The sequence below is a fragment of the Hyperolius riggenbachi genome, chromosome 7 (genome assembly GCF_040937935.1).
Source record: "Hyperolius riggenbachi isolate aHypRig1 chromosome 7, aHypRig1.pri, whole genome shotgun sequence".
Lineage (NCBI taxonomy): Eukaryota > Metazoa > Chordata > Amphibia > Anura > Hyperoliidae > Hyperolius > Hyperolius riggenbachi.
The window spans coordinates 69,771,432-69,786,465 of record NC_090652.1 but is presented as its reverse complement, the minus strand read 5'-3'; the positions used below and the strand labels follow the sequence as shown (position 1 = coordinate 69,786,465).

The following is a 15,034-nucleotide window of genomic DNA, read 5'->3' as shown; positions in this document are numbered from 1 at the left end:
ACCTCAGGGCTCTTGTATTACCATACAGTATTACTTGAACAAGCTGAAGGAGGCAATTAAGATGAAATACCATGTAAAGTTAACCAAAGGGACCATTTTTTGCAGGGCAATACACCTGCACCCACATCCAATGCTGTGGCTGCCAATTTGAACACCCTAGGTTTCCAGTTGATCCACCAACTCCCTAAGCACCTGACCTGGCCCCTTTTGGACTATTATCTTCCAGTAAACGTAAGGAAACACCTGGGGCAACATTTTGCATACATTTCTGTCATCAATCATGCTGCTGAAAGCTGGTTAGAGGCACAACCAAAGGACTTTTATTTGAACCGTGTAGAAAGGCTGCAACTGTGCTGTACCAAGTGCATCAGTCTCGGGGATGGGGGGGGGGGGATATAATGAATAAATGTGTTATAACGCTGGCTCTCTCCTTTGTAGGCTAAGCCAGGAACTTATCATTTAGCACCCCCTTGTTTTTACAGATCATTTTTGCAGTAAAAGGTAAGCTTACCTTGTAAGGTATACTCATGACTATGTTGAATGGGAATTTTAAGATCTGAAAAGAGAGGAGAGAAAAAATGAATCAGCATAGCGGGTTTAACCATCCAAAGTGCCTTTTGCATTTATTCCCTAATCTAATGTTCCCCTCCCTCCAGACCCAAAAGCAGGTTCTCCCTCTGAACGGGTGAAAGGTTGTATTAATGTGCTACTTGAACCACCCTGGTATTAAAAGATATACAGCACATCAAATTTTCATTTTGTCTCCTGCCTGGCCAGAAACACATTCTTGTGCCATACAGGAGACAAACCTGTATTTGAATACCCACTTGGTATATTGCCATAAAAGCTCTTTAACAGAGATCTGAAGATTTAGAAGGACCTGGGGTGTTGAAAATTAACACATGTAACAAATTCTACCTCTGCCAGTGTGTTCAGAAACACAAACCCTATTGTCTGCTGTCTTTACTATTGTTTCAAATAATTCACATGGTCACTCCGGTTCAATCTGGTTTTCCCCCATCATTAGTGTGTATATAAGATTCAGTTGTAAATAAAAACTTTAGATGCTGTTCCATCAACTTGAGGGTTTGTGGTTCTGTGTCTCCCAGCTGGAGAGAAAGTATTCACTTGGAAGGGGGAGAAATTTAACCTGGGTTGCAGATCTGGGATCTGCTAAATCATCTTGTAGCTGCCTCCGATGAAATCGAGCTATCAACGGGAAAGAGAGAATTTCAGTGCCTGACTTAAAGCGGTTATCCAGCTAAAATTGTAGATTCTATGGGTCCTCCTGTAAAGGAAATTACTGCAATATCTTCTCCCCCAAAGTTGTCCCCGAAGCCCCGTATCAGCCGGCCATTCTGATTTCTCTATCTCGATACTGATAAATGAGAGTGTGCACCAGGCTTAAGCCTGGTACATACACACATCCAATGACTGACTGACCAATATTACCACTTCCTTGTGTTATGAGAGCTTACCTGCCCCCTATGTGTACATGTGCTTCCTCAGTTTTTTTTATCTCACTAATATTATGAATGTGAAAGTTTGGATGTTTGCTACAATAGCTGAACGGATTTGAATGAAATTTGTCACACACATAGTACATTACCTGGAATGATACTCTGTATTCTCATAACCAAAAAGTGGGCGGAGACAAATACAAATTTTACTGGGAAAATGTAAACTGCAGCCATTCTTACACAATTAATAGCAGGGTTCTCAAACTTTGCACAGTTGGTCATTGGGTGAGTGGGATTAATATTCAGAAAAGTGGGTGGAACCTACAAAAGCCAATCAAAATCACCTATTGATTTTCAAGGGGAATATTTAATTGCTGCCATTCTTGCACTGTGAATGGCACAAGCCTAAAACCTGGTACAGATGGTTATTGGGTGACCTCAAGGCTCTTGTATTACCAGACAGTATTATGCTAACCACTTGAACAAGCTGAAGGAGGCAATTAAGATGAAACACCATGTAAAGTTAATCAAAGGGACCCTTTTTTTGCAGGGCAATACACCTGCACCCACATCCGCATTGGATGTGCGTGCAGGTGTATTGCCCCGCAAAAAATGATCCCTTTGGTTAACTTTACATGGTGTTTCATCTTAATTGCCTATTATCTTCCAGTAAACTTAAAGAAACACCTGGAGCAACATTTTGCATACATTTCTGTCGTCAAACATGCTGCTGAAAGCTGTTTAGAGGCACAACCAAAGGACTTTTATTTGAACAGTCTAGAAAAGCTGCAACTGTGCTGTACCAAGTGCATCAGTCTTGGGGTGGGAGGAATTATCCTATACAATAAAATGCAAGTGTCCCTGCATCTGTCCCTGTGTCAGTGCTTTGCGCTACTGCGCACGTCAAGCACTGACAGCCGTTGGGACAAGACGCAGGGCGGGTGGGCCGGCCGAGTTGGCGGGCGTGTGCGCACGGCGGGTTAGGGCGCGCACGTGGTGTGAGCGTGCGCACTGACTGGTGGCAGTGGCAGCGTGAAGAGACCTAGAGCCCGTTTTTAAACGGGCTTAGATCAACTTGTAATGCCCCTACGTTTTGGAACTCCTTACCTCAACAGATCAGGACCACTCCATCCCTGGACGGGTTTAAATCCAGACTGAAAACCCACCTGTTCAGTTTGGCATTTGCAGAAATATAACTTTTGTTGTGTGAATACTTCTTCCTACTACCAATTACTGAATCTGAGAGAGCCTAAGTGCTTTGAGTCCTACGGGAGAAAAGCGCTATAGAAATGTTATTGTATTATTGTATTGTATAAATGTGTTAATGTGTTATAACGCTGGCTCTCTCCTTTCTAGGCTAAGCCAGGAACTTATCATCACCCCCTCGTTTTTGCAAATCATGTTTGCAGTAAAAGGTAGGCTTACCTAGGGCTCGCAATCGCGTTTCAATTTCCACCATGCGATTGAGCTACTATACTCATTATAGTCCAGCTTAATCGCATACAAAACGCGGCAGCATGACGATTGCGCTTTGACCAAAATCGCATCGCAATCGGATCGCACTAATGGAAATTGCTGCTGCAGTTTCCATTAGTTTAATTTACCTTGCGATTTGCGATCAGAAGCAAATCGCAAATCGCAGGCTAGTGGAAAAGGGCCCTAAAGCCTGCTCATGGTTATGTTGAACAGGGATTTTAAATCAGATATCTGAAAAGAGAGGAGAGAAAAAAAAAAATCAGCAAAGCGGGTTTAACCATCCAAAGTGCCTTTTTGCATTTATTCCCTAATCTAATGTTCCCCTCCCTCCAGACCAAAAAGCAGGTTCTCCCTCTGAACGGGAAAGAGAGAATTTCAGTGCCTGACTTAAAGCGGATATCCAGCTAAAATTGTAGATTCTATGGGTCCTCCTGTAAAGGAAATTAACTGCAATATCTTCTCCCCCCAAAGTTTTCCCAGAAGCCCCATATCAGCCGGCTATTCTGTTTTCTCTAGCTCGATACTGATAAATGAAAGTGTGTACCTGGCTTAAACCTGGTACCTACACACATCTAATTTTGATTGGCCAATGACTGACCAATATTACCACTTCCTTGTGTTATGAGAGCTTACCTGCTCTCTTATGTGTACATGTGCTTCCTCAGTTTTTTTATCTCACTAATATTATAAATAGAGATGGCTGGAACCTCCGATTTTAGGTTCGGGAACCTTGAACGCAAACTTCCGCAAAAGTTTGTGTTTGTGTAAACTTCACGAACCGCAATAGACTTCAATGGGCAGGCGAACTTTCAAAACTTCAAACATTAAAGGGAACCAGAGAGGATCAAGAAAAGGTTTTATACATACCTGGTGCTTCCTCTAGCCCCATACGCACGGATCGCTCCCACGCCGCCGTCCTCTGCTGCCTGGAGCCGCCTACCGGGTCCCGTCATTGCCGCGAGTCGACCGGCGGACGCGGCCGATTCTCCGCATCACACGGAGCTCCCTCTATATATGTACGCATGAGGCTGCCTACTGCGCAGCCGCATGCGGACGGGTATGGAGGGAGCCCCTGTGATGCGGACAATTGGCCGCGTCCACCGGAAGGGACGGGCCCGGTACCGGCGGTTCCAGGAAGCAGAGGATGGCGGCGTGGGAGCGATCCAGGCTTATGGGGCTGGAAGAAGCCCCAGGTATGTATGAAATCTTTTTCTGTTTTAACAAACCATTCCTCTCTGGTTCCCTTTAATTCTGGCCACAAAAGTGATGGAAAAGAGGTTTCAAGGGGTCTAACACCTGGAGGGGGGCATGGCGGAGTGGGATACACGCCAAAAGTCCCGGGGAAAACTACGGATTTGATGCACAGCAGGGTTTTAAGGGCAGAAATCACATTGCATGCTAAATTGAAGGCATAAAGTGCTTTTAAACATCTTGCGTGTGTATACATCAATCAAGTAGTGTAATTAGTGTACTGCTTCACACAGAAAGACCAAACTCACAGTGTAACGCACCGCAAACAGCTGTTTGTGTATTGATGGCCGTGCTGGACTAGTGCGCATCATGGCGAGAGTGCAGGCGATGGCGGTTTTCAAGCCCATATGGTCAGTCTGAGGTAGCACAATGACAGAACAACAGTGACTGTCCAGCTGATTGAATTTGGTCTGTCCACAATGAAGCAACAACCTTATTATCTTGGGTCAGGTGTGCCCCCAACACACTAATTTAACCGGTCATTGCTTCATTGTGATACGCAAGCCCCTTCATCGTGGCAAGGTAACGATCACGAAGGGGAATTGACACATGTACATGCCTTTTGTTTACTTGTTGCAGCCGCAGTGCAGCCAGAAAAATTAGGCAGGCATGTACACCGACCAGAAAAAATTATTATTGTTTTTGTTAGCAATTCAGGAATTCACCTGGAGTCCTGGACCCTGTTGGTGGTGGCGGAGAAGGCAGTCAAGCAGCCTGCAGGCAGAGATGCTGTGTGGAGACCAACTTAGTTTTGGGGCAGGCAGTCACACGGTTTGCGGGCAGAGATGCTGTGTGTGGGGACTGACTTAGTCTTCAGGCAGGCCTGACCGGGCTTTGCAGACAAGGCATCCGTGGTTAGATGGACCCTTGACCCAACGCTGTGTGCCAGAGATGACATCACTTGCCTTTCAACATCACGGTACAGTTTGGGTATTGCCTTTTTTGAGAAATAATTGCGGCCTGGTGTCTTCCACTGTGGTGTGCGGCTTTTCTTTTGTGTGCTGCTTTTCCTCAGGTGGTCATCCCATTGCCGTTTGTGCTTTTTCATCATGTGCCTTCGTAAGGTAGTTTTCCCTACACGGGTCTTGGTCTTTCCATGGCTCAATTTTTGGTGGCAGAGAGTACAGATGGCATCACTCTCATCTGAGGCAGACACACAAAAAAATGTCCACACCGCTGAGCCCTGGGATGATGGCACTTTGGTGATGGCTGCTGACTGAGTGTTAAGTGGGGTGCCAGAATCAGAGCAGGAGGAGGAAGATATGTCACGGTTCCATGCGGAAGCTGAGGAAGATGAGGTGTTCTGTGTTAAATAGTCAACTATGTCCTGACAATCTTGGGAGTTGATGGCACGTGCCTTATGAACACTGTACTTTGGTCGCGTACATTTCTGTCGTCAAACATGCTGCTAAAAGGACTTTTATTTGAACAGTCTAGAAAAGCTGCAACTGTGCTGTACCAAGTGCATTAGTCTCAGGGGTGGGGGGGGGGGGGGAAATATAATGAATAAATGTGTTATAACGCTGGCTCTCTACTTTCTAAGCTAAGCCAGGAACTTATCAGCACCACCTTGTTTTTGCAGATCATCATTGCAGTAAAAAGTAAGCTTACCTTGTAAAGTATACTCATGGCTATGTTGAAGGGGTATTTTAAAATCTGAAAAGAGAGGAGAGAAAAAATGAATCAGCATGGCAGGTTTAACCATTCAAAGTGCCTTTTGCATTTATTCCCCAATCTAATGTTCCCCTCCCTCCAGACCCAGGAGCAGGTTCTCCCTCTGAACGGGAAAGAGAGAATTTCAGTGCCTTACTTAAAGCAGATATCCAGCTAAAATTGTAGATTCTATTGGCCCTCCTGTAAAGGAAATTACCTGCAATATCTTCTCCTCCAGGTTGTCCCCCGAAGCCCCGTATCAGCCGGCCATTCTGTTTTCTCTATCTCGATACTGAAGTGTGTACCAGGCTTAAGCCTGGTACATACACACATCCAATTTTGATTGGCCAATCACTGACTAATATTTCCACTTCCTTGTGTTATGAGAGCTTACCTGCTCTCTTATGTGTATCAAATGCTGTGGTTGCCAATTTGAACACCCTAGGTTTCCAGTTGATCCACCATCTGCCTAATCACCTGACCTGGCCCCTTTGGACTATTATCTGCCAGTAAATTTAACGTAACATCTGGGGCAACATTTTGCGTACATTTCTGTCATCAAACATGCTGCTGAAAGCTGGTTAGAGGCACAACCAAAGGATTTTTATTTGAACAGTCTAGAAAAGCTGCAACTGTGCTGCACCAAGTGCATCAGTCTCGGGGACGGGGAGAAATATCCTATACAATAAAACGCAATTGTCCCTGCATTGTCCCTGCGTCTGTCCCTGTGTCAGTGCTTTGCGCTACTACGCGGGCGGACATGTGCGCGGGTGCGGGTGGGCGTGCGCACGGTGGCGGCTTGAAAAGACCTAGAGTCTGTTTTTAAATGGGCTTAGGTCAACTAGGAATGAATACATGTGTTAATGTGTTATAACGCTGGTTCTCTCCTTTTTAGGCTAAGTCAGGAACTTATCAGCACCCCCTCATTTTTTGCAAATCATCTTTGCAGTAAAAGGTAAGCTTACCTTGTAAAGCCTGCTCATGGCTATGTTGAATTGGGATTTTAAAACAGATATCTGAAAAGAGAGGAGAGAAAAAATGAATCAGCATAGCGGGTTTAACCATCCCAAGTTCCTTTTGCATTTATTCCCTAATCTAATGTCCCCCTCTTCAGCCGGCTATTCTGTTTTCTCTATCTCGATACTGATAAATGAAAGTGTGTACCTGGCTTAAGCCTGGTACATACACACATCCAATTTTGATTGGCCAATGACTGACCAATATTACCACTTCCTTGTGTTATGAGAGCTTACCTGCCCCCTATGTGTACATGTGCTTCCTCAGTTTTTTTTTATCTCAGTAATATTATAAATGTGAAAGTTTGGATGTTTGGACATTTGTTACTCAATCACGCAACAATGGCTGAACGGATTTGAATGAAATTTGGCACACACATAGTACATTACCTGGAATAACATACAGGATACTTTTTTTCCCCATAACCAAAAAGTGGGTGGAGACATATACAAATTTCACTGGGAAATGTAAACAGCAGCCATTCTTACACTGTTATGATTATTTATTGTATTTATAAACACCAACATATTACACAGCGCTGCAGTCACCGGATGACTATTAATTGTAGGGTTCAGGCCCGGATTTACATCACAGGAGCCTATAGGCACAGATGTCCTGGCACCCCTGGACTTCACCCTCCATGAATTTACAAACCCCCACTGAACTGCACCGCAAGTGTGCTGGCTATCCCAGCTGTCACTTCTCCCTTACTACCCTTGCCCATCATAGTTAGCTACAGGTGCCCCTTAGCAATAGGTAGCCAAATGTACCCTTAGTATTAAGTAGTTAGAGGGAGATCTCATCAGTGAAATGCCAAGAGCTGGGTGAGTAACCTCTCATTTAAGCTCTTCTCGGGAATCTGCATAAGGAAGCAGGGAGGGAGGTGCTCGAGTAGGGGAGTAAGCCGCCTTTTCATCATCAGGCGCCTGTAGGCACGTGCCTACAGTGCCTTATGGTAAATCCGGCCCTGGTAGGGTTCTCAAACTTTGCACAGTCGGTCGCTGGGTGACTAGGATTAATATTCAGAAAAGTGGGTGGAGCCTACAAAAGCCAATCAAAACCACCTATTGCTTTTCAAGGGGAATATTAATTGCTGCCATTCTTGCACTGTTAATGGCACAAGCCTCAAACCTGATACAGTTGGTTATTGGGTGACCTCAGGGCTCTTGTATTACCAGACAGTATTACGCTAACCACTTGAACAAGCTGAAGGAGGCAATTAAGATGAAATACCATGTAAAGGTAACCAAAGGGACCCTTTTTTTGCAGGGCAATACACCTGCACACACATCCAATGCTGTGGCTGCCAATTTGAACACCCCAGGTTTCCAGTTGATCCACCATCTCCCTACTCACCTAACCTGGCCCCTTTGGACTATTATCTGCCAGTAAACTTAAGGTAACATCTGGGGCAACATTTTGCATACATTTCTGTCGTCAAACATGCTGCTGAAAGCTGGTTAGAGGCACAACCAAAGGACTTATATTTGAACAGTCTAGAAAAGCTGTAACTGTGCTGTACCAAGTGCATCGGTCTCGGGGATGGGGGGGGGGGGGGGGGATATAATGAATAGATGTGTTATAACGCTTGCTCTCTGCTTTCTAGGCTAAGCCAGGAACTTATCACTCAGCACCCCCTCGTTTTTGCAAATCATCTTTGCAGTAAAAGGTAAGCTTACCTTGTTGTAAAGCCTGCTCATGGCTATGTTGAATGGGGATTTTAAAACAGATATCTGAGAAGAGAGGAGAGAAAAAATGAATCAGCATAGCGGGTTTAACCATCCAAAGTGCCTTTTGCATTTATTCCCTAATCTAATGTTCCCCTCCCTCCAGACCCAGGAGCAGGATCTCCCTCTGAACGGGAAAGAGAGAATTTCAGTGCCTTACTTAAAGCGGATATCCAGCTAAAATTGTAGATTCTATTGGCCCTCCTGTAAATGAAATTACTGCAATATCTTCTCCCCCAAAGTTGTCCCCGAAGCCCTGTATTAGTCGGCTAATCTGTTCTCTCTATCTCGATACTGTTAAATCAAAGTGTGTACCAGGCTTAAGCCTGGTACATACACACATCCAATTTTGATTGGCCAATGACTGACCAATATTACCACTTCCTTGTGTTATGAGAGCTTACCTGCCCCCTATGTGTACATGTGCTTCCTCAGTTTTTTTTATCTCACTAATATTATAAATGTGAAAGTTTGGACATTTGTTACTCAATCACGCAACAACGGCTGAATGGATTTGAATGAAATTTGGCACACACATAGTATATTACCTGGAATAACATACAGAATACTTTTTATTCCCATAACCAAAAAGTGGGCGGAGACATACACAAATTTCACTGGAAAATGTAAACTGCAGCCATTCTTACACTATTATTATTATTCATTGTATTTATAAACACCAACATATTACACAGTGCTGCAGTCACTGGGTGACTGTTAATGGCAGGGTTCTCAAACTTTGCACACTCAACACAACAGCTAGTTATATGCAGTGAGGTGAGTTCACTCAACAAAGGTAGTTATATGCAGAGAGGTGAGTTCACTCAACACAACAGCTAGTTATATGCAGTGAGTTGAGTTCACTCAACAAAGGTAGTTATATGCACTGAGGTGAGTTCACTCAACAAAGGTAGTTATATGCAGAGAGTTGAGTTCACTCAACAAAGGTAGTTATATGCAGTGAGGTGAGTTCACTCAACAAAGGTAGTTATATGCAGAGAGTTGAGTTCACTCAACAAAGGTAGTTATATGCAGTGAGGTGAGTTCACTCAACAAAGGTAGTTATATGCAGAGAGTTGAGTTCACTCAACACAAAGGTAGTTATATGTAGTGAGGTGGGTTCACTGAACACAAAAGGTAGTTAGATGCAGTCATGTGAGTTCACTCAACACAACAGGTACTAGTAGGTATATGCAGTACTGGGTAGTACAATGTGCAGCTCCCTGTCACACACACAGGTAGTCAGTCACTGAATGTGCTGCTGCTGGCTGGGCTGATGGCAGTGCCACACACACAGTATGAATTAGTAATGCTGTCTAAGCAACACAAGTGTCAGTCTGACACACAGAAAAAAAAATACACAACAGGATTAGCTCTGAAAAGAGCTGTTGAATGAGGGGTGCTATTTAAGCAATTAGATTCAGCCAGGAGCAAGTTCACAAGCCAAGAGCCTGACTAATCTGTCCCTAGGAGAACAAGTCTGCAGCAGCTCGCCCTATTCTGACTAGCAGCAGGCACACGAGTGAGTGTAATGGCCGCCGGAGCCTGCCTTATATAAGGGGGGGGGCTCCAGGGCTGAGTGTAGCCGGTTTTGGCTACAATGTGCCTGCTGACTGTGATGTAGAGGGTCAAAGTTGACCCTCATAGAGAATTATGGGGTGAATCAAACTTCCGGGAAAGTTCACCTTCACCGGCGAAGTCGAACCACCCGAAGTTCTCCTGGAACCGTTCGCCAGTGAACCGTTCGGCCCATCTCTAGTGCCTTATGAGCACTGTACTTTGGTTGCGGGCTGCACAAAATCACAACAGCACGACCTCGAACAGACCTGCCAGGTGGCATGCCTCTGGCTCTTCCTGTTTTGTCCATATTGGGGGGGATGAAGTGAAAGGTATGCACTGACATGACTAATACAATGTGCAGTCATATAGGTGCAGTGAAAGGTATGCAGTGACTGCTGATATAACAATGTGCAGTCACACAGGTGCAGTGAAAATGGATGCACTGACTGCTGGTATATACAACAGCATAAGGTCAGTCACACAGGTGCAGTGAAAGGTATACAGTGACTGGTATTACAGTACAATATGCAGCTGTCACACAGGTGCAGTTAACAGGTATGCATGCACTGGTATATAAAACAGCGTGCGGTCACACAGGTGCAGTGAAAGGTATGCAGCGACCAGTATTACAATACAATGTGCAGCTGTCACACACACAGGTGCAGTTCAAAGGTATGCGCGGACTGGTATATAAAACAGCGTGCTGTCTGTCACACAGGTGCAGTGAAAGGTATACATGGAGTGGTATTACAATAAAATGTGCAGCTGTCACACACAGGTGCAGTGAATAGGTATGCAGTGACTGGTATATAAAACTGCGTGCTGTTATACAGGTGCAGTGAAAGGTATGCACGGCATGGACTGGTATTACAAATGTGCAGCTGTCACACACACAGGTGCAGTGAAAAGGTAGGCACTGAATGTGCTGGGCCTGGCACAGTATAGCAATTAGCAAGGGCCAGCTGCGACAGACAGGGCTGTATATGCAGTGTCAGTGGTCCACACAAAAAAAAAAAAACACATCACAAGAACATTAGCTCTCAAAAGAGATGTTTTGGGATGCTTTTTAGCAATAAGTATCAGCAAGGAGCAAGCTAACAAGCCTAGCAAGAGTCTAACTAAGCTTTCCCTAATCTCTGCAGCAACCTCTCTCCCTTCTCTCACTAACACAGCAGCAGACTGAGTGAGAACATGGCCGACGCTGCTGCCTTTTATTAAGGGGAGGGGGGGAGCTCCAGGAGGGAGTGCAGCCTGATTGGCTGCCATGTGTCTGATGACTGTAATGTAGAGGGTCAAAGTTTAGCCCAATGATGTAGTATGGGGAACGGGTCGAACTTTCATAAATTTCGCGTTCAATCGCGAACGCGAACACTCAATGTTTGCGCGAATAAGTTCGCATGCGAACCGTTCGGGACATCTCTAATTATAAATGTGAAAGTTTGGATGTTTATCAACAACAGTTAGGCCAACTCCAACACCTTGCATCCCCCCTTCCTTTACCCCTAACTTTGTATTACCTATTATCCCTGGCGATATTCTTTATTTTACTTTTTGAAAAATTACTATTTTTAACACATTTTTTATGTTAAATTAATTAAAATAATATTTACCCTATATTAACTGCATAGGAAACACAGAACATGAAACTTCCAAATATACTGTATATGGGAAACTCAAAAAATTAGAATATCATGCAAAAGTTCATTTGTTTCAGTAATTCAAATTAAAAGGTGAAACTAATCTATGAAATAGACTTGTGCAAAGCAAGATATTTCAAGTCTTTATCTCACTAATATTATAAATGCGAAAGTTTGGATGTTTGGATGGAATGAATACATGTGTTAATGTGTTATAACGCTGGATCTCTCCTTTTTAGGCTAAGCTAGGAACTTATCAGCACCCCTTCGTTTTTTTGCAGATCATGTTTGCAGTGAAAGGTAAGCTTACCTTGTTGTAAAGCATGCTCATGGCTATGTTAAATTGGGATTTTAAAACAGATATCTGAAAAGAGAGGAGAGAAAAAATGAATCAGCATAGTGGGGAAATGTAAACTGCAGCCATTCTTACACTGTTAATTGCACAAGCCTAAAACCTGGTACAGTTGGTTACTGGGTGACCTCAGGGCTCTAGTATTACCAGACAGTATTACGCTAACCACTTGAACAAGCTGAAGGAGGCAATTAAGGGACCCTTTTTTTTGCAGGGCAATACACCTGCACGCACATCCAATGCTGTGGCTGCCAATTTGAACACCCCAGGTTTTCAGTTGATCCACCAACTCCCTAATCACCTGACCTGGCCCCTTTGGACTATTATCTGCCAGTAAACTTAAGGAAACATCTGGGGCAACATTTTGCGTACATTTCTGTCATCAAATATGCTGCTGAAAGCTGGTTAGAGGCACAACCAAAGGACTTTTATTTGAACAGTGCGGGCTGCACAAAATCACAACAGCACGACCTCGAACAGACCTGCCAGGTGGCATGCCTCTGGCTCTTCCTGTTTTGTCCATATTGGGGGGGATGAAGTGAAAGGTATGCACTGACATGACTAATACAATGTGCAGTCATATAGGTGCAGTGAAAGGTATGCAGTGACTGCTGATATAACAATGTGCAGTCACACAGGTGCAGTGAAAATGGATGCACTGACTGCTGGTATATACAACAGCATAAGGTCAGTCACACAGGTGCAGTGAAAGGTATACAGTGACTGGTATTACAGTACAATATGCAGCTGTCACACAGGTGCAGTTAACAGGTATGCATGCACTGGTATATAAAACAGCGTGCGGTCACACAGGTGCAGTGAAAGGTATGCAGCGACCAGTATTACAATACAATGTGCAGCTGTCACACACACAGGTGCAGTTCAAAGGTATGCGCGGACTGGTATATAAAACAGCGTGCTGTCTGTCACACAGGTGCAGTGAAAGGTATACATGGAGTGGTATTACAATAAAATGTGCAGCTGTCACACACAGGTGCAGTGAATAGGTATGCAGTGACTGGTATATAAAACTGCGTGCTGTTATACAGGTGCAGTGAAAGGTATGCACGGCATGGACTGGTATTACAAATGTGCAGCTGTCACACACACAGGTGCAGTGAAAAGGTAGGCACTGAATGTGCTGGGCCTGGCACAGTATAGCAATTAGCAAGGGCCAGCTGCGACAGACAGGGCTGTATATGCAGTGTCAGTGGTCCACACAAAAAAAAAAAAACACATCACAAGAACATTAGCTCTCAAAAGAGATGTTTTGGGATGCTTTTTAGCAATAAGTATCAGCAAGGAGCAAGCTAACAAGCCTAGCAAGAGTCTAACTAAGCTTTCCCTAATCTCTGCAGCAACCTCTCTCCCTTCTCTCACTAACACAGCAGCAGACTGAGTGAGAACATGGCCGACGCTGCTGCCTTTTATTAAGGGGAGGGGGGGAGCTCCAGGAGGGAGTGCAGCCTGATTGGCTGCCATGTGTCTGATGACTGTAATGTAGAGGGTCAAAGTTTAGCCCAATGATGTAGTATGGGGAACGGGTCGAACTTTCATAAATTTCGCGTTCAATCGCGAACGCGAACACTCAATGTTTGCGCGAATAAGTTCGCATGCGAACCGTTCGGGACATCTCTAATTATAAATGTGAAAGTTTGGATGTTTATCAACAACAGTTAGGCCAACTCCAACACCTTGCATCCCCCCTTCCTTTACCCCTAACTTTGTATTACCTATTATCCCTGGCGATATTCTTTATTTTACTTTTTGAAAAATTACTATTTTTAACACATTTTTTATGTTAAATTAATTAAAATAATATTTACCCTATATTAACTGCATAGGAAACACAGAACATGAAACTTCCAAATATACTGTATATGGGAAACTCAAAAAATTAGAATATCATGCAAAAGTTCATTTGTTTCAGTAATTCAAATTAAAAGGTGAAACTAATCTATGAAATAGACTTGTGCAAAGCAAGATATTTCAAGTCTTTATCTCACTAATATTATAAATGCGAAAGTTTGGATGTTTGGATGGAATGAATACATGTGTTAATGTGTTATAACGCTGGATCTCTCCTTTTTAGGCTAAGCTAGGAACTTATCAGCACCCCTTCGTTTTTTTGCAGATCATGTTTGCAGTGAAAGGTAAGCTTACCTTGTTGTAAAGCATGCTCATGGCTATGTTAAATTGGGATTTTAAAACAGATATCTGAAAAGAGAGGAGAGAAAAAATGAATCAGCATAGTGGGGAAATGTAAACTGCAGCCATTCTTACACTGTTAATTGCACAAGCCTAAAACCTGGTACAGTTGGTTACTGGGTGACCTCAGGGCTCTAGTATTACCAGACAGTATTACGCTAACCACTTGAACAAGCTGAAGGAGGCAATTAAGGGACCCTTTTTTTTGCAGGGCAATACACCTGCACGCACATCCAATGCTGTGGCTGCCAATTTGAACACCCCAGGTTTTCAGTTGATCCACCAACTCCCTAATCACCTGACCTGGCCCCTTTGGACTATTATCTGCCAGTAAACTTAAGGAAACATCTGGGGCAACATTTTGCGTACATTTCTGTCATCAAATATGCTGCTGAAAGCTGGTTAGAGGCACAACCAAAGGACTTTTATTTGAACAGTGCGGGCTGCACAAAATCACAACAGCACGACCTCGAACAGACCTGCCAGGTGGCATGCCTCTGGCTCTTCCTGTTTTGTCCATATTGGGGGGGATGAAGTGAAAGGTATGCACTGACATGACTAATACAATGTGCAGTCATATAGGTGCAGTGAAAGGTATGCAGTGACTGCTGATATAACAATGTGCAGTCACACAGGTGCAGTGAAAATGGATGCACTGACTGCTGGTATATACAACAGCATAAGGTCAGTCAC

The 15,034-nt window shown here is 43.9% G+C and overlaps 1 protein-coding gene across 10 annotated transcripts in view; it reads right to left on the bottom strand.

The window, feature by feature from the left end:
- Positions 1-15,034, bottom strand: part of LOC137524329 (uncharacterized) — a 57,559-nt gene that overhangs the window by 6,380 nt on the left and 36,145 nt on the right. For 5 of the 10 annotated variants that reach the window (XM_068244061.1, XM_068244070.1, XM_068244062.1 and 2 more), the window contains 6 exons: positions 14,297-14,350; positions 12,092-12,145; positions 8,537-8,590; positions 6,806-6,856; positions 5,799-5,843; positions 512-556 (listed from right to left, as the gene is read on the bottom strand). In XM_068244061.1, coding sequence (XP_068100162.1) covers positions 512-556; positions 5,799-5,843; positions 6,806-6,856; positions 8,537-8,590; positions 12,092-12,145; positions 14,297-14,350 — 303 coding nt within the window. The remainder of the gene's footprint in view (positions 1-511; positions 557-5,798; positions 5,844-6,805; positions 6,857-8,536; positions 8,591-12,091; positions 12,146-14,296; positions 14,351-15,034) is intronic. The other 5 variants (XM_068244066.1, XM_068244068.1, XM_068244069.1 and 2 more) reach the window with 3 other exon arrangements.